General features: G+C 43.0%; 1 protein-coding gene across 3 annotated transcripts in view; it reads right to left on the bottom strand.

The window, feature by feature from the left end:
* Nucleotides 1–9,120: 9,120 nt before the first annotated feature.
* Nucleotides 9,121–19,789, bottom strand: part of BACH1 (BTB domain and CNC homolog 1) — a 44,399-nt gene continuing 33,730 nt past the window's right edge. For all 3 annotated transcript variants that reach the window (XM_047098567.1, XM_047098568.1, XM_047098569.1), the window contains exon 5: nt 9,121–12,730. In XM_047098567.1, the coding sequence (XP_046954523.1) occupies nt 12,275–12,730 (456 nt within the window). In that variant the 3' untranslated portion in view covers nt 9,121–12,274. The remainder of the gene's footprint in view (nt 12,731–19,789) is intronic.

Genomic DNA, 19,789 nt, shown 5'->3' with positions numbered 1-19,789 from the left:
GGATCCCTTTGGATTCCACGCTGAGTGGTTGGACTCCTACACCACTCCTAATTCCTCTTCTCAAATGAGACTCTCTATTCTGCTACCATAGGTGTTCCATCCACCCCTCGTCTTGTTTTGGGTGTTTATTTTCAGGAGCTAGGCACCAGTCCCTTGTGTCCCCCAAACTCTAGGTGACTCACGTCAAGGCTTCTCTAAGGAGCTTCTCAGAGCGCCCTCCCTAAGCTTAAGATTAGAGTCTTGGGGCGCCTGGGTGGCGCAGTCGGTTGAGCGTCCGACTTCAGCCAGGTCACGATCTCACGGTCCCTGAGTTCGAGCCCCGCGTCAGGCTCTGGGCTGATGGCTCAGAGCCTGGAGCCTGTTTCGGATTCTGTGTCTCCCTCTCTCTCTGCCCTCCCCCGTTCATGCTCTGTCTCTCTCTGTCCCAAAAAATAAATAAACGTTGAAAAAAAAATTTAAAAAAAAAGATTAGAGTCTTAATACCATAACCGCTTTTTTCTAAAGTCATTCTCTATCTTCCTTAAAAAGCTCCTCTCAGCCTTTTCAACCAGCTTTGCTGGTGGGAGTTGGGGGGTCACCTGAGGATTCTGAAACCAGCTCTTGGTCAACTCCTTTTCAAGTGCTGCACAGGGGACAAAGGAAAACTTTGGCACATCAAAGGGATAGGGAAGGGGTCTGACTGGAAGAGAATAACAGAGGAGAGGGGTGATGAGAAATGTAATTGGTGGGCTAGGAAATGATGGAGAACCACAGAGAGGAGTTTGTGGCTTTTTATTTTTTTACAGAAGGGAAGCCACTGAAGTGGTTTGAGCAGAAGAGAGACATGACCTGTTCCCGTGTCCTAAAAGTCACTCCCTTTCCTTTGTGTAGAATGGAATTCAAAGGGCCAAGAGGAAAACCAGGAGAACAGTATGAAGGCATCTTAGCGGCTCAGTGGAGAGATGGAAATGGCTCAGATGAGGTGCTGGCGTCAGGCAAGGAGACACTCAGTGGGATTGAAGCTCTGTTTTGCCTCTCCGTTAAATTAAAGCTGTGTTTTGTGGTCAAACCAACAGGCGTTGCTGGTGGATTGGGTATAAAAAAAAAAAATTAAGGGAGAAATGAGAGATGACTCCAAGGATTTTGCCTGGAGCGATGCTGTAATTTGCTGAGATGGAAACGGCCAGAAGGAGAGCAGGGTTAGGGTCAGGAAAGAGTACTCCCAAGTCTCTTGGGGGTATGTGAAGTTTGCAGTGATTGTTAGACGTGCACATGGAGAGGAGAAGGCATTTGGAGTCTGGAGTCCACATGCTCTAGTGTCCTGGTTGTCTATTGCTATGTAATAAACCACCCCCAAAATTTAGTGGCATAACTATAATTTTTCTTCATACTCATGGATTCCGTGAATCGGGGACATGGATGGTTTATCTCTGTCCTACAATACCTGAGGCCTCAGCTGGACAGACTCAAACAGCTGGGCATGGCTTAAATGATGTGAAGAGTCTTCTTCACTCACATAATCTGGCACTGAGCCTGAAATGACTGGAGGGCTGGGCTCAGCTGGTACTGTTAATGGGAGTGTCTACACATGGCCTTTCTCTGTGACTTGGGCTTTCTTACAGCCTGATGGCGTCCGAGTTGTGGGGCTTCTTAATGATGACTGACTGCTCCAAGAGCAAGTGTTCTGGAAATTTGCTTTTTCTTCTTTAAGTGCAAACCGCATGGCCTTTTGTGACCTACGCCCAAAAGTCACAAAGAATCACTTCCATGGCGTTGTATCTATTGGTCATCTATTGGTCAACACAGTCACAAGCCCACCCAGCTTCAAAGAGAGGAGACCCAGATCCTACCTTATAATGGGAGGAGTGCCAGAAGAATCTGTGGCCATACCTAGGATATCCCCAGATGCCCTGCTCGATGGTGGGGACCCACACGAAGAGCACAGAAAGGCACTTCCTTGTAAAGTGAATTGTATTTTTATTACTTTTCTAATATTTATTTATTTTTGAGAGAGAGTGCAAAAGAGCATGAGCTGGGGAGGGCCAGAAAGAGAGGGAGACACAGAATGCAAAGTAGGCTCCAGGCTCCGAGCTGTCAGCACAGAGCCCGACGTGGGGCTCGAACTCACGAGCCATGAGATAATGCCCTGAACCGAAGTTGGATGCTTAACTGACCGAGCCACCCAGGCGCCCCAGTAAAGTGAATTTTAGAAGTCAGTTTCCTGAAAGACGGAGAGAAAGCTCAGAAGACAAGACCTGAAGTAGGAAAAAGAGAAGAAAATGTCCATGTTTTCCTAGCAAGGGCCTCGGTGCCGCGGGATGTCCTGGAGCCTGAGAGAAAACTAAGCCTGGTAGTTACGGATGCGGCTGTTGTGTTCAATGGGCCAAAGTCAGGAGACGCGATCCAGTAATGGTCTGGTTTTCCTTTCACCACTTCTGATCCTCTGTCCATGTCTCTTCCCTACCCGCCGGTGGTAGCCTGGGCAAATCCCAAAACTTTACCATCTTTTCTGACTCTAAGAATGGTTTTATTTTCAGGTATTCACAAGCCCAGAACAGGATCTGTGTGAAGCGTATTTTGCTTTTGAAACTCGGGTAGTTTCGCACAAACACCCAGCAGTCAGGCCTCTTGAAACCTCACGGCTCGTGCAGGTCCTGGCCCCTGCATTGCAGCAACTGTCGGGAGCCCGGGAGCACCTGACGCTTGCGAAAAAGGCGAGCAGCCTGTGGCCTGCAGCCCGGCTCCTCCTGTTTCGTGAACTGGCCTCACCCGCTTGGTCTCCGGCGCTGGGATGGGCCCTGGGTGGATGGCACACGGCTTCCCCCTTCCCGGCCAGGCTCTGCATTTCCCCTCGTCATCTGCTCCCGTTTAGAGTTCTTGCTTTGCTGTTGACCTTTCGTCAAGGCAGATAACCAATCGGGGACCTATCTCTGGGCTCCTCACCCACCACCGGGACGTGGGTGAGGCTCCTTCCAACTGACATCTCACAAGCTCCGCCCAGACATTGCTCTTCACCACACACAGACTTTGTCCCTTGTCATAAAGGCAGGTCCGCATATGGCTTTAGCCTACCCACCTGCTATGACACACACCCGGCACCATGGTGGGCCCCTGTGTGGTGGCCAAAAGGAACAGGGCACAGGCTCTTGCCCTGTGGCTGTCTCTCCCCAGCCTTCCCACCACTAGACTTCGGCATTGAGAAGCAGGTGCGTCTCCCTTCACACACACACACCCTCTTGCAAATTCCTAAGAACACACATCAGATTCACCCAAGAACCTTTTCTTAACTCGCCTCTGAGAGCAGCAGAGGGGGGACATAGAAGTTTCTGCAGCTCAGCCACACCCAGCCAAGAGTGAGAGGTCAGCTTCCACTTCCAGCAGGCAACCCCATCTCTGCGCAAGGTGCCCTTGGCGTCCCTTCTCTGGACTTTAGGAGGAGAAGTCCCCCGCCTCTGCTCCCGACAGCACTTTCTACCTTCATGAAGTCACTTGGAAGAATCTAATCTCTCAATGAATCATAAACTTTCTCTTATCTAAGCTGGAAACCAAAGGTGGTCTGGTTGAAGGGCAAGTTTGGCAACCTTCGGTATGCCCTGCATGGAAGTGTCCATGCTGTCATTTCTCTAGTATGTGGGAGCATTTGTCTCCTGTTGTCCTCAACTTAGAGGCTTGATATTTTTCTTGATTTATCAGCGTTAGACATTCTATTTAGCACTATCCGGTAGAATTTTCTACAATGATGGAGATGTTCTATGTCTGCACTGTGCAAAATGGCAGCCACTAGCTACATATGGCTACAGAGAACTTGAACTAGGGCTAGTGAGACTGAGAAGTTGAATTTTCAATATTATTTTAAGTAATATAAGTTAAAATAGCCTCTTGTAGCTAGAAGGTACTGAATTGAATGGCACCATTCTATAGAATAAGATGGCTAAAACTTACTTCATGCTAGCTATGTACTAATTAATAACCGGTCTTCTGATAGGAACTTTTCCAAACATTCTTTCATTTGATCCTACAACTATACAAGATGGACATTTTCTCCATTTCTGCTTACAATGTAAGCCAGGAATAATTTGCAACTCACTGCACCTCCTCCAGCTCTTTTTTCAAATGTCATTTTCTCAGATGGCCTACCATTGCCATTCTACTTAAAACTGCCACCCCTGTCCTTTCATGCTGTTTTTCTCAGGTCTCTTTTCACCATCTAACATACTATATGCTTTATAGTTTCATTAATTGTCCACTTACCCTAACCAGAACATAAATTCAGTGAAGGCATAGATTTTTTTGTCCCCCTCTTTCTCTAATGGATGCCTGGAACCCAGAACAGTGTTTGGTGGTTCCTCCTGGGGCTTACTAGGTTTTTGCTGAATGAATGGATGAGTTGCCGTCTAGACAGACCAGGTTCTGCTCCATGAACACCCTCTGTTCTGTGGAGCCCTTGTGTGGGTTTGCAAGTGAAGATGGTCAAAAGCCATCCTCAGAGGCTGAGACTGGGCAGAAATGAACTGTTCCACGTGTTCCAGAGAGAAGAATGTGGGTCCCTCGGGCAATCAAGGAGTAGAAGGGAAGAGAGGAAGGAGCCAGCGGTATGGGATGAGGCTGAGACCCAGCACGAGTTTGGACAGCCTGTGAAAATTCCCCACTGTGGGGGGTGGGGGGAGGATCCTAAGACAGGGCTAATAGTGTTTTCTTTGCAGCCACCTGCATTGCTGTTATATAAATACAGTATTTAATTAAAGCCGGCTCTACTCATAAAAGTCTAGAGCTGTAGGTATATTAATTAACTATTTATTTTGGTGGAACTAAAGGAAGTCATTGAGTTTAATGGCTCCATTGACAATGTGTAAAACCCAGCACACAATAACTGATCAACTGAACTAATCTGATGGAAGCAGGCACCTCAGAGAGGGTAACCATGAGACCGACTCTAAGCCAGTCCTACCACGAGAACCTCACTGACACTCCAGAAATCCAACTCCCTCACCAGTTGAAGGACAGTATTTAAGAAATACGTGTTGAAGAGTCGATTGGATTTTCACAGAGGGTGAATGGACATTTGAGTCAATCTTACTTTGATCTCAAGGGCCAGAAGACCCAATATGGACGATCTAAAGATAAGAAACTGTGTCTAGGAGAAATTAAATTCCTATGGCTCTACAGTGTTTAAGCGTCAAAACCAGCCTTCAAAACTAGGTCTGTCTTCTGTCTGAACTCCAGGCCCATGCTCTTTCTGTTTGTCCCCACAGCACTTTCTGAAAGGACCTGGATTTGTGCCCTGAGTCATTGCCTACATTTGTGCAATTCCTTTAGTCTTTAAGTGCATACTTCATCTTCACCCTATTTAAAGTATGTTTGCAGCTGTCCGAACACAAGGCCAGTCTATTAAGTGCTTATCCTAGCCAAATTCTCCTACCTTATCTTAGCAACTGGATCTCCTTAATTTATATGTGCTCCACTCCTCATTCTTATAAATTCCAAACCCCATCCTTGATTCCACATTAAGCTCCCTGTCCAGATGCTAATTCATTTATCTGTTCAGCTGAAAGACAGCTGTTTGAGCAGATACCCAGAGTTCTAGGAACAGTATGGAAGACTTTATGGCAGATTGGATTTTCCACAACAGACCCCTCAAATGCCAGATGCCAAGCAGAGTAGGTGGGGTCTTCTAAAAACCAGAGAAGAAGCTCAAAGAAGGCCAAAACAGGGCGTTTAAAAATATTTTCTTCAGAAAAAAAAATTATTTCAAAGGTACCGGTAGTGGTTCTATTCCCTGAAGGTTATCAATTATATGCAACCAAAAGCAAGCAAACGTAAGTATAGTTATTTTACAAAGGACAGCTATTTGAGATTTACAGTCCAAAGCAAAAAGACAGCAAGTTTCTAAAGTGTGCAAAGAAGTATTGCTTTAGAAAGATTACAGTATAGTGGATAGATACTTCTATATTTAATATAAGTACTCTGAGTATTAATAGGATCTCCTTGCAAGAGATTAATATCACATCAGACACCTGCATATCAAGATGGTAGCTAGAAAATCCTTTAGATGCAGTCTCCTGAAAGAAGGAAATTGGCTGTTTAGGAAAACAGCTGGCTTTCTAGGCAAGTGATGAAGTATGAGCCCAGAGGGGAGGGGGAAGACAATGTCTGCTGAAAAGATGGCTGTGTTCAAAGGAAAAAGAAATGTGCTGTGCTCAATTCTTAAAATCTTCTCCATTATCTTTTCATTTATACTTCAAGAACAAGGTAGAAAATAGAGGTGAGGGGAAGAAAAAAAAATGTTTGTGGTTAAGCACAAGGTCACACTTTGTAAACTTGAACCTGTGTTCCCACAGGGGCTGAAGGGAAGGTAGGGGGGGATGGGTGGAGGGTCCGTGATATTCAGTGGGGATGGCTTCTGTTTGGGTTTCTTGCTGCTTCTCTTGTAAACCTTTCAAAGGCCCCAAACTCACTGCTTCTACATGATTTCCCCGCCCTACGCACCCACCCCACCCCCCTTCCTCTAACCTTCTGCTTCTGGGAGATGGATCTTAACCTTTTTACTCATTCCATCCCTGGAGAAGTGGCGACCTAGCTGGGTGACCAGTTTGGGAAGAATTACTGGTTGTCATCTGCTCAGCCTGGTCATTCTTCCTCTTGGGATATGCCCATCTCAGAACAGCAGTGGTTGCCCTCTGCCCCCCATACCCTCCTACTGATGAGCAGAGGTGGTGCAGGTGGGTCGTCCAGTGCTGCTCAGGGAAAAGTCTCTCTCTCCTGGGAACCAGGAGCTGTAGGGGTGGGGGGAGCTACTTCCTGCTAATAGCAGGGAACAAAACAACATGGCAAACTTACCTCCTGCTGGACTTCCCTCTAGGCTCTCACTCTAAGCTGTTCTTTCAACTAACTATTCTTGATCAGTAAATTGAGGCTTTATTTTGGTTTTCCATCCACCATTCCTCATTTCATTGCTCTCATTGTCCCTAATTCAGGAAAAGAATATTGAAATGCTCCTCTGGAAACCTGTGGGCAGCAATGTTAGAGAAATCAAAATCAGAATAGAATGTGGGTGGTAAAATATGTGTGATCTGTAACGTGTGGACCCATGATATATAGTGGAGGCCAGGGAATTTTTGATGGCGTGTGGAGGCTTATATTGGGCCAGGTGAGTGTTCACAGTTCAGAAGGTGGCCTGGGTGAGGGGTTTTAGACCAGCCTGTGAGTATTTTGAATCCGGAGGGTCATGGACCTTATGGTGCTTTATTGACAGAATGTGACTTTCTGTGGAATCCCAACTGCCCTCGTTGGGCCTTTGCAAAGGCTGAGTGAGCCCTTAAGGAAAAGGCATGAAACCTCAGCAGAGGTGTGGGTCACTCCTCACAGACAGTGTCATTCCTTCAGGGACTCAGAAGTTGTACTGGCCCGATGCCAAGAGTCTAACTCTGATGACTCAGAGTTAATAATGAGACACACAAGACCATCACCGCATTTGCGCCACCTGTTTTGAAAGCCAGCCAATCTCCAGCCGTTGGAGCAGATATCTCAAAGTTCTATTCCCAGGACACAGTACCCAGCATGCCCAAAGGCTGTAGTCCACACTCAGTGATACCTGAGATAAGCACAGCAGATGGAGAGAATCCTTGTATCAGTTCCCCCCCAATGCCTGTCCGTCAGTGCCCACTTTCTAGAATCTACCACCTGTGAACTTAAATTCAACTGGCAGGAACATCCCCAAGAAGGACCCCTTTGGTGGACCACAAGGAGCACGAGAAAGCGGCAGCAAGGTGGCATAAATTAAATGAAGTTGCCCGCAGCAGGCCTGTGGATGCCCTAACACCAGCAGCAGGCCCTCAGCCCACTGGGCAACCTCCAGGCACCACTGGGGATTTCCAGGGGAAAGGACTCTTCACAGAGCTTGCAGGCATACCTGGGAAGAGTAGTACGTGCTGCTTTCCAGCTCTTTCAAGGCAGCTAGATCCCAGTGCGCTACAGAATGCTAGCCAGGTTCCAGCCCTTCACCAGTAGTGCCTGGCCAACGTCACGGGCGCTACATGCGTTGCCCCAGATGCCATTCTGCATTGGGGCCCAGGGAGGAAATGGTGGCGGGGCCAGCCTCGGGTGCACTTGTCTACAGTTGGCGCTGCATAGTTTAAGTCCGTGTAAGTAAGAAGCCATCCCTCAGAGGTAGCTTTCTCAGGCCTAAAAATTGCCAAGTCTGCCTCACTTCAGAGTTCGCTTGTAGTGAATTCACTGGGCAAAGCAGCTATAAAGCTGTGTCCCACAACCCGGCCTCCATCGGCAGTGTGGACTTCACCTACCACCTGTTTCTTTCTCACATGGTCCAGACCATGCTCTGGATCGCCGGTAGCTCTGAGCAGCTGCTCAAAGCTTGATTACAAGGTCTGGTTGGAAGTTGGATGGAATCTGGTAGACGTGACTCAGTAGATAAGTCTTTAAAACATAAAAAGCCCTACATGGGGCGCCTGCGTGGCTCAGTCGGTTGGGCATCCGGCTTCGGCTCAGGTCATGATCTCAAGGCTCATGAGTTCAAGCCCTGCGTGGGGCTCTATGCTGACAGCTCAGAGCCTGGAGCCTGCTTCGGATTCTGTCTCCCCTCGCTTTGCCCCTCCCCTGCTCGCACTCTGTGTCTCTCAAAAAAAAATAAAATAAAAACGTAAAATAAAAATTTACAAAAAAAAGAAAAAAAAAAGCCCTACACCTCTATCCAAAGACTGAGATTAAGTAAAACAGTAGCAAGGCTAAAATCTGTGCCTCCTTAACCATCTGAGTGATGGGGATATTTTTCTTCAGGCATGATAAAATAGGAGAGATTTTCTCCTAAGTCATACTGATTTTGATCAAAAGACTAAAATTAGTGAATTCACATGAGAGGTGAGAAAACGGATATGGAGTGTACAACTCTATTCAATTAGAAGCAATTTTAAATAATTTTATTTATCTGTCAATTTATCACCAATATCTAACATTTATGGTTTTGCTACATTTGGATAAGCACATTACAAAGAATGTAAATTAAATACTATGAAAGTTGCCTTTTAATGAAACATAATCTTAACAGGATCAGGATATATAAATTTAGTGGTTTTATTGCATTATTAGAAAATTATGTTATGAAAGATACAAAAAAAAATCAATAGATGTTATTATTTCTGTTTATTTCACCATCAGTATGCCATCTTTTACCATTATGGCTTTGTATTTTCAATCTGCCCAATAGATTTCAAAGAATAGTTTATTACATGACTAATAAAACACTTAAAATATTTACAGATTCAAAATAGATGTTTCAAAACTGAAAAAAGTTGACCTGAGAATTCAATATAGCATTGCCATTTATTTGTTTGACTTTTTTCCCCAAGTTGCTAATGTGGCAAAGTGTCCACATGCAACCTGTATCGTCTACTGCAACAAATATATTTAATTCCTTATTTAAAATTGGTTAAGCATTAAGCTATGTTAGGTTATAAAATTTACAGATGGAGAACCAAGGTTTAATTTATAACCATATTTGTTTTGAATGTAATAATTTAACAACAAATTATTTGCTATAGTTGTAGCATTCAAATAACGAAAACAATTTTAAGGTAATATTATTTTATGGAGTTAGACATAACATAACAGTTTTTTAAAAATCACCAATCATTGAGAAGGCCAATTCATAAAATAAGGAACAATGATCATGTAAATATGCAATATACAAACTGAAAAAAACCTTTCCAGAATTCTGCATGAAGGAAAAGATATACACTGTATATACATAATCCTGTCACTTGTCTTCGGCAGCCAAAAAAAAAAAAAAAAATCATAACAAACTTTCTTAGAAAAAAACTTCTTTAGAAGTTAATGTTAAAATAGGCATAAATGTGTAATGCTATGCAATATATAGAAAATTTCCCTACCTTATGGCTGAAAAACAAAGATAAAATCCTTTATCTCTCTGTCCCTCTGTATTACAATTTGAAAATCATGTAGGTATGAGGTAGTGTAGTTACTTGTATTACATGCTGGCTATTAAAAGTAATGCTGTATTTTACAAAATATCACACTTGGCCAATAATCAGAATATCATTAAAATAAACCCTTAATGCTAAACTATTTATATGTAGAGAGAAATCTAAACCAAGTGTCTTAAAAATCATATTTAAGTTCTGAGACAACTAGGATGTATCATAAAATATTAAGTAACCTTTCAAAGCAGTTATTTACAGTAGCAGTTAAAGCAAAAGGTTATGTGACATTTGCACATACACAAACTGATATGACAGTTGAGTGGACACTGAGGTAGGAAATCAAGGATTCCATTGGTTTTGTATAAGATTTTACATTTTGTAAACCAGAAAAGTTTTTATATTATTTTATATTTTGGAGTTAAAATTTTAAATTACAAGTATCAAAGAGCTAGCTACATGGGGATATTATCTATCTACCTATCTATCTATATATATATATAGGTATGCACACGCGATTCTTCTGTAGTATGGGATGCACTATCATAGAATTATTCTCCCTGACAAGTTCTTAAGTACTCTTATAAAAGCTTCTAGAAAATAAACAAGCCCAACTAGTTTTGTCTTACAACTAAGTCAATAACAGAGATAACATACAAATCACTGAAAACATACTAGCAATATCTCCCCCACCCACCCATCGGAAAGGGTAACATTTGATAAATTACTCCGAAATATGAACTCTGGTCCCCATATGCTGTCACGACTAAGGTCTACTTGCTAGACTTGCTGCTGTGGATGCTGGGCTCCCAAGTTAGCTACACAGGCCCTTCACCAGACTCGGGATGCAGTTGCTAAGCCTCTCTCTCAGGTATCTGATCTTGGTAAAATTAAGTACTTTTCCAATCCAAACATGATAAATTACTCCTGTGTACCCTTTAAAACTAGGTTCTACCAATGTGAATATATGCAATTTCTTTAAAACACTGTTGAGAAGGTTCATACTCTGTAGGTTTACTGGACTCTCAAACACCAGAATGGCTGAGAGCCACTGCAAAATGTTGGGGGGGGCGGTAAGTGCTGGGACTATAAAAGCTTTATTTTAAAACGGGACTGAGTGAACACAAAGACCGATCACGAAATGCCCAAGTCAAAGTGATTTGTGTGCCCTTATACACCAGATCCGGGGAAGGGAAAGAGATTAAGTCTGGTTTCCAGATCCAAACCCACAATGGAACGAGACTGAACTTCGTCCCATTTCACAAACCTGCACGGCTGTGTGTAGATACGTTTTCCTCTACAATAATGCTGTTTACAAGTAAACCACAGGACTTCAGAAATAGGATGAAAAATGAACTGCCGCTCCTGATAAACGTAAGCAGTTTTCTTTCCCCACGAGGTCTGCTTTTCTTGCAGGGGTCGTGACCTGTGGCGGGAAGGCAGAGCGCCTGGTGTCTGGGGCAGCCCTCCGGGAGTCTAGGGAGGCCACGACAGGGCTGCCGGTGTGCCCCCTCATGCCTGTGTCCCAAGTCGTACTTCTTCCAGAAGGAAAAGAATGTCAGGAACCAGAAAGATCACGGTGGACCCAGATGTGGTAGAGACTGCAGAGAAAGAAAGGAAGGGGGGAGAATGGCACTTGTCTACTGTTGATGCCGCCAGCATTTCTGAGGTCGACCCCGAGGAGGGAGGAGCAGAAGCCTCTGCCCAGGCCGACCGCGTGCCTCTGTGTCCTGCGTATTCCTGACATAGCTGAGGAGTCGCGGTGCAGGCCAACCCAGCCCTGGCGTCGGTGGGAGAAGAGCAAAGCTCCAGGATTCGGGCGAGACACTGTCTTCCTCACCCTGCAATTCTGCACAAGTCTTCAGACGGCTGACATCCACTTCAACACACGGCGGAGCTCTACCGGCCTTACTCGGGGAGGCATTTTCTTTTAAACCGCCGTCGTGCGAAAGGTCAGGTTCTGAAACTTGTGCAGGCCACTTCCTTAGCAGGAACTCTCTGCAGACGCTTCAAGCTGTTAAACTTTTGACACGCTGCAGTTTTCACTGTCCAATTCACTTTGCATATGGGAAGAGTTACTACCAATAGTGATTGTTCTTTAAAACGTAGTTTTTAAAGCCTTACAACAGTTTCACATGTGAGTTTTCAGGATCCGGGAGGCATGTAATTTGTGCATCTCGTGGAAATCAGGGGAAAGTCAGGGTTGCTTTCAGAGGAATTCCCTTAACAGCAAAGCCAGCGGGGGCCAATAACCAATACTGTTAAGAGTCAGAGGCTGTATTTTGCTCTTAAGACGTCAAAACTGCAGCGGAAAACGAGACGGTGTGCCGCAAGTGAATGCGAGTTTACTCATCAGTAGTACATTTATCAGTCATCTGCTGGCAGAAGTCCGAGATGCCGCCCCCTTGCCGGCACGGTTCCGAAGGCCCGGCCTGCTTGGGGGCGGCAGGAAGCCGGGACTCCCCGGGGGCACAGCCCGCACACCCCCCAACCTTCGGGCCGGGATGGGGATGGCGAGGGCTTGGCTCCCCGGCAGGGAGTGCTGCGGGGGGCCCCTCAGGTAAACTCAACATCGACGGTAATGCAAGTTCGCCATCAGGAGTACTTTTTTCTTTTTCGGAAATTAAAAATGAAAGTGGGCAATCTGAAGCAGAGTACTTGGCGAGTATCTGTATTTGTTCTTGACTTAGAGCTGCTTCTTTACAGACTTGCTGGCAAAGTCCTGTTAGGTTCTGCTTCGTCTCACCCAGAGTTGACAAAATGTGATCTCTTTCTTTCAGCAAGCTCTCCTTTTCATTTTGCTGTGAGATGGGAAAGAGAATACAAGGACTTGTGTTTAGTAGCTCAGTCGACATTTCTGAAGTAACCAAACATTCGTATCTCCTGGGTCTTCTCGTTAAATGAGACCACCAGGGATTTCTACTTCCAACTCAATACAAAAATTTTTTAAATAACCCAGAGGCCCATAATCCCTCATCCAAAACTCTGATGTATCTTGGGGTTCAGAATTTTTCAGATTTTAGAAAGACAATACGGATGCACATGTGCTCCCTCCAGCAGGGTCTGGGGCGGTACCCCAGAGTCAGACATCTTTACGTTTCTAAATAAAACACATTAAAATACCAAATAACGCACATAGTAGGAGAAAGAAAGACTTGACAACAGCCTGGCGTCAGTTTTTTTTGTTTGTTTGTTTGTTTTTTTCCAGTCAAAACAGTTTATGACAAACTTGCCAGGTTTTCAGAGCTTTTTGGATTTACAGATTGTAAACGAAAGTGGACCATACATTTGCAATGGAAAACAACCAAAAAAAGTACGAGTACACCGGTCACAAGTACGGCAGCTCCGCTCCCTGCAGGATTCTAACCATGACCAACATTTGTTGAGCATTTGCTTTGTCCCAGATATTGTGCTAAATGCTTTCAAATATGCAGTCTCAACCACATCATTCACACCATGACTCTATTGATTTAAGTAATATTACACCCATTTTATAGATGGGACTGAGAGCTTAATATGCCCAGAGTCAGAAAGCTACTAGGGAGTGAGTTACTAAGGTGTGAAGAACCTGGGGATGAGTTTTGTGTCTCTTATTATTTTTGTTCCTGTTATGATTACTATTTAAAGCTTTTATCCCTGTAGGAACGCCTGCCACAGGATGTTTTCAAACTTTTCCTGGTTCCTGCATTTCCGTCCACCGTCACTTGTTGCTGCTGCTGCTGCTGCTAAGGCTTTTTCCATCACTGTCCCACCTTATCCTTCCTATTCTACCCCTGCAGTGCTGCTTACCTAGGATGAGCTAGGAAACCAAATAATCAAGCTATTTATAAACAAAGAGTAAATAAATGTTGGTAGACGGTCACAGGTTTCTCCCGTGAAATTTATGACAACTCTCTTGGCTTTCTGCCCACTGACAGGCTCTGGAGAACAGAGGTTGCAAGCTAACATTGAGGCAGGTTGTCTCAGAATGATAATGCACAATGACCATCCTTTAAATAGATTCTTTTCTGGAACAAAAACAGCTAAAAGGGTAAAAGGAAATTTGCTTTATATAAAAGTGCTGCTACTGTTTTACATAAAAGTTTTTCTTAAAAAATTGTATGTGAACCCAGTTACTGAGAGTCAGGTGTTTAAATATCTCAAGGCCATCTACTATTTTGAGAAAATGTGTGGTGAATACAGAGTCCTATAGTAAATTTTACCTTGTCAAGTATTCTCCAATTTGTTCAGATCTTTATACAACTGTTCTGTTTTGAAAATACAGGTATAGGTCAAAAATATATACATTTTTATATACAAATGAATAAATAAGTAAAACTAAGACCAATGTTCTTGGTAACAGAAGAGAAATATACTTTTGGTAACAGAAAGTTTGTCAGTTGTAGGCTTCTGATAAAATGAGTCTGCAGGTGCCTAGAGGGCATGACCTGTGCTTACTACTACCTATCCAAGAAGGAACACATTTACTGGAATCGGCACCCACTTTTTTTTATGACCTCCTAGAAGCCAATCCAAATGAGGACGTAAACAAAGCTTCCAGAAGAAAATAAGAAGTACTTTCCTTCAGTCACAACAATACTCAGCCATAGACTCCTCTATCAAAGTTGGGATGAGTTTCCTTTCTAAATAGTGACAGACGAAATTTTAACTACTGACTGGTCTTTTAAATTAAACGTGGTTAAGCAAATTAATGAAAATCTGAACTTTCTTCCAGAAATGAGAACTGCCACTTAATCTATAGATACTACGAAGATGAAAAATATTTTATAACTTCTATCTCTTTAAACACCGATCATCTTGGGGCACCTGGGTGGCTCAGTCGGTTAAGCATCCGACTTCAGCTCAGGTCATGATCTTGCGGTCCATGAGTTCGAGCCCCGTGTCAGGCTCTGTGCTGACAGTTCAGGGCCTGGAGCCTGTTTTAGATTCTGTGTCTCCCTCTTTGTCTGACCCTCCCCCATTCATGCTGTCTCTCCCTGTCTCAAAAATAAAATAAACATTAAAAAAAAATTTTTTTAATAAAAAAAAAATAAAATAAACACCAATAATCTTAAACATTCTCCTGACTTCCACCCCACTAAATAAAGGGTGACATAACTATACTCCTCAAGTACATCCCATACAAGATGTCTTGCTTCTTTCTTTACAACAACTAAAACCAACAGGTACAACCCTGCAATGCCACCATGATTAGTTCTATAAATTAAATGCCCCCAGCTGTGCCTCTGCACTTTTAACTCCTACACAGGTAAGTTTCTAGGCAGTCGGCTGATTTTTCCAGGCCACTCTAATTTTAAAACACAAATTGACTTCAGTAGAATTCAGTTTAATAACTGATTATTAAGGGGCAGCTGGGTGGCTCAGGCAGTTAAGCGTCCGACTCAATCAAGAGTCTTCAGCTCAGGTCACGATCTCACGGTTCGTGAGTTCAGGCCCTGTTGTCGGGCTCTGCACTGATGGCATGGAGCCTCCTTGGGATTCTCTCTCTCTCCCTCACTCTCTGCCCCTCCCCCACTCTCTAAATAAATAAATAAATATTTTAAAAAATAACTGATCATTAAATAAAAGTAATTTGACTTAATCACTTCGTGACATCTTTAATTAAAGACACCTCCTAGGGGCGCCTGGGTGGCGCAGTCGGTTAAGTGTCCGACTTCAGCCAGGTCACGATCTCGCAGTCCGAGAGTTCGAGCCCCGCGTCAGGCTCTGGGCTGATGGCTCAGACCCTGGAGCCTGCTTACGATTCTGTGTCTCCCTCTCTCTCTGCCCCTCCCCCGTTCATGCTCTGTCTCTCTCTGTCCCATAAATAAATAAACGTTGAAAAAAAAATTAAAAAAAAAGAAATTAATAAGGGGGGCGCCTGGGTGGCTCAGTCGGTTGAGCGTCCGACTTCAGCCAGGTCACGATCTCGCGGTCCGTGAGTTCGAGCCCCGCGTCGGGCTCTGGGCTGATGGCTCAGAGCCTGGAGCCTGTTTCCGATTCTGTGTCTCCCTCTCTCTCTGCCCCTCCCCCGTTCATGCTCTGTCTCTCTCTGTCCCAAAAATAAATAAACGTTGAAAAAAAAAAATTAAAAAAAAAAAAGACACCTCCTAAACATACGACCAGCATCCAGCTACCTATCTCTACAATGTATTTTCATTTTCTTAGAATGCAATCGTATAAAGTACAAGTCTGAGGTTCTGTGGCTTTAACCACAGATTTATAAGAAAAATAAAATTGGTGTTCTAGAACCATTCTGCATTTTATGACAAGTTTACATCCAAATCCACACTTTCAACAGCTAGTGTACAACATTCACTCAAATAGAAGAACTTAAAAATATTTTAAATAGAACTCACCCAATAAAGGTAACGAGTGAAAGAATTTGGCACCCAAAGGGCTAGCTGACAGTGACAATGTTTTAGGTCAAAGAGTACTCACTACTAGAAAATGGTGATCAGTGGTTCCTTATGATGTAAAATCTCTGAACACACAGGTCAGGGAACTATGCAAGTGGCCCTTAAAAATATGAATACAAATGCTCAATTTCACTCATAAGAGAAACAAAAGCAAAAGCCACCCCGAGATACCAATTCTCCCTATCAGCCTGTGAAGAACCCAAGCGGACAATAAACTTCTTGCTGAGGCTGGGGGCAGACACCCACACAGCTGGCAGGAAGGCAAAATGCTATGACCCCAGCAGAGCAGAATTCATTAATATCTAACAAAGTGACATAGCTATTTACCCTCTTCCAGGGACCTATCCTAAAGAGACACCTCCTTCAGCAGGAAAAAACAACGTGCACAGTTATCCACCGCGAGGTCCCAAATGTCCACCAAGAAGAACCTGGCATGATACTGCTCTGCAGTCACGGCCGAATATACAGAGCTGTGAAAGCAATGACAGCCTCTTTGAACTAAGAAAAATACTTCCTGGAAATCACTTCTTAAGTGAAAAGAGTGAAATACGGAAAAGCGCATATGGAATTTGTTTACGTAGCAGCAAGGATCAGAAGAATAAACATAAAATACTACCTGTTTTCAGAAAAGAAACACAAGAAAAAAATTAGAGACTAATGAAAAGAGTTACCCAAAGGGCAGAGTTACAAATAGGGTACAGGGAGAGTCTGAGATCAAGGCTTCTGGAGTACAGCTTTCTCTAAACAGTTCTAACTTTTGAGCCATATCAATGTTTTACATATTCAGAAATTACACAAAAAAGGTGAAGAGTAAATCGTAGTAATAAATGCAGAAACATTAATTTCACTGTATATCAAATTGCTAGCATAGAGAAAAAAAATCACTTCAAATAACTTTTAAACTTTAAACTTCAATACTCTGGAATATATATTTTTAAAGTTTTTTTTAATGTTTATTTACTTTTTGAGAGAGAGAGAGAGACAGAGCACAAGTAGGGGAGGGTCAGAGAGAGAGGGAGACACAGAATCCAAAGCAGGCTCCAGGCTCTGAGCTGTCAGCACAGAGCCCGATGCGGGGCTCAAACCCACAAACCATGAGATCATGACCTGAATCGAAGTTGGACTTAACTGAGCTTAACCGACTGAGCCACCCAGGTGCCCCACTATGGAATATATTCAAGGACAAAAAAAGGCAAAGAAATCTTAAATTTTACTTAATCTGTTTCTTGTTACTAGTAGTTCTGACATTGTAATTTTGTAACTATTATATATATGATTACAAATTTTAACATAATCATAATTATTGTAACCATAATAAATATATTTACTATTTGCTTTATATCAGCATATATAATTATATTTACTATTACTTTAATATCATATTTACTGTTTGCTTTATACTTATATACAAGCAATCATTACATTACAAATATATATTCACACAAAGCAAATAGTAAATATATTACTATAACTGAGAGCTAAGATTTTCCCTGTAAAGAGATAAAAAACACACATAGAAGCAAAGACAAGAGCTCTATACTGCTAAAGTTTGATTGAAAATATCTACCTGGCTCATGAGTTCCATTATACTTTTTTACTTTTATTTATCCAAGGTGATGTATATACTGAATGCACTCGTGAGTTACACAAACACACATACATTTCCCACTCTGTCCCCTCAAAGAGCCCAGAAGGAGTTAACACCAGCAGCAAGCATGCTAAAAGAAACCAGGGAATTTTGGATAAAGATGATTCCAAATCTTGGGACAAGCAAAGTACAGGGTGAGCCTGTGACAGATTATTCTAGGCAGCACAGAAGCACTAATGGGGTCATGTCAAAAGGACACAGCAGCTAGCCTGAGGGGCCTCTCTCTGGCCAACTCTGAAAAAATACCAACATCAAAAAGACTAATGACGATTATGGTTGTGAGAAATTAAATGAGGAAAAAAATCAATCCCTAAGTCCACAGCGATAGTAAAGGCATGGCATGGCAGGAGGGAGGCAAACAGGAGGGAAGAAAAGTCCCCTTTAAAAGAGGAATACCAAACAAACAAATGGATACAAATAAAAGAGGAGTAACAAGCACGTGTGTAAGTGGAACAACAACAGAATTAGGTCACTATTTTGCAACACCCATTGTGAAGGCCACCAACATATGCTAGAAAACAAAACATGTAGGAGTCGTGGGGAAGAGGCTATTCCTAAAGTGCCTAAGTAACACGTCACAGATTAATGAGCAATTACAGAGGCAAAAAACAGAATCTCGAAAATGATCTGGCAATTCCCATCTGCTCAGGTAGGACACCTGACACAGTGTGCCCTCTACCACGTGGCATACCATAAAGGACACAACACCAGTCAGGTTTCATCTCAATTCAACAACTTACACTTTCAGTTTGTGTGAAATACAAAGAATGGAGGAGTGAGTTAAAACCAAGTGGAAACAGTCAGGTAAACATTAAAAGTAGGACATTTTATGAGAAATCTGGCCTGGACTCTTCAAAAAGGTATCATGATTTTAAAAAGGGTTGTGGGGGTCTCAGGTTGAAAGACTAAAAAGGCACAACCAAATGTTCTGTGATGAAAGGACCCTAGTTTGGAGGGGGAAAAAAGCATATAGGTGAAATATATTTGGGAAACTATTAGGGTAATTTGAATAGGGAGTATATATAATACTGAGGATCTACTAACTTTCTCGGGTATGATAAAACTATTGGTAAAGATATGAGATAAATATATGTAAGAATGTCTATTTTTAGGAGATGCATGCTTTAGTATTTAGGGGTAAAATGTCATAATGTGGTAGCTTTTAAATGAATCAGAAAATAAAAGCAGAGCAATAGAGACCGACTGAGAAAAGACACTGGGACCGAGATCAACCAACTGTGGTTAGAAAGAGACCAAAACTGACCGACAAGGAGAGAGACAAAGACGGACAGACCAAACAACGAGAGCAGGGACACACACGTGGCTGGAAAGACCAACAGAGAAGTAAAGCAGATGTGACAAATGTAAATAATTGTTGAGTCAACATGAGGTTGTTCATTGCACTCTTAACTCTTCTAAAAGCTTGAAGCTTTCAGAATGCAGGGGAGGAAGATGAATCTCAGGAAAACATGAGAACACGTAAATCTCTCCCTGTGAGAATATAAGCATTTTATTGGCAAGGACTGTATCTCAGTCATCTTTGATTTCCTGGTAACTCGTACAACATCTAGTATGCTCAGCAGATGTTCACAGAATGAAGAGGAATTTAAAATACAACTACTAATATTTACTGGGCCCAGGGCACGTGCTGAGCAGTATAATGGCATGTGATCTTTGCACCAGTCCTGAGGGAGATACTATCCTTATCTCCGTATCACCAATAAGGGAATGTGGGTGGGTATTAGAGGTAAAATAATTTCCCCAAGCCACAAAGCTACCAAGTAGCCAGGGACCATTTCCAGATGTTTGACTCC

Source organism: Lynx rufus, unplaced genomic scaffold (genome assembly GCF_022079265.1).
Source record: "Lynx rufus isolate CCGP_SWC_20201006 ecotype Redwood Valley unplaced genomic scaffold, mLynRuf1.p SCAF_5, whole genome shotgun sequence".
NCBI lineage: Eukaryota > Metazoa > Chordata > Mammalia > Carnivora > Felidae > Lynx > Lynx rufus.
Note: the sequence above shows the minus strand (reverse complement) of the source record. Positions and strands in the feature narration are given on the sequence as shown.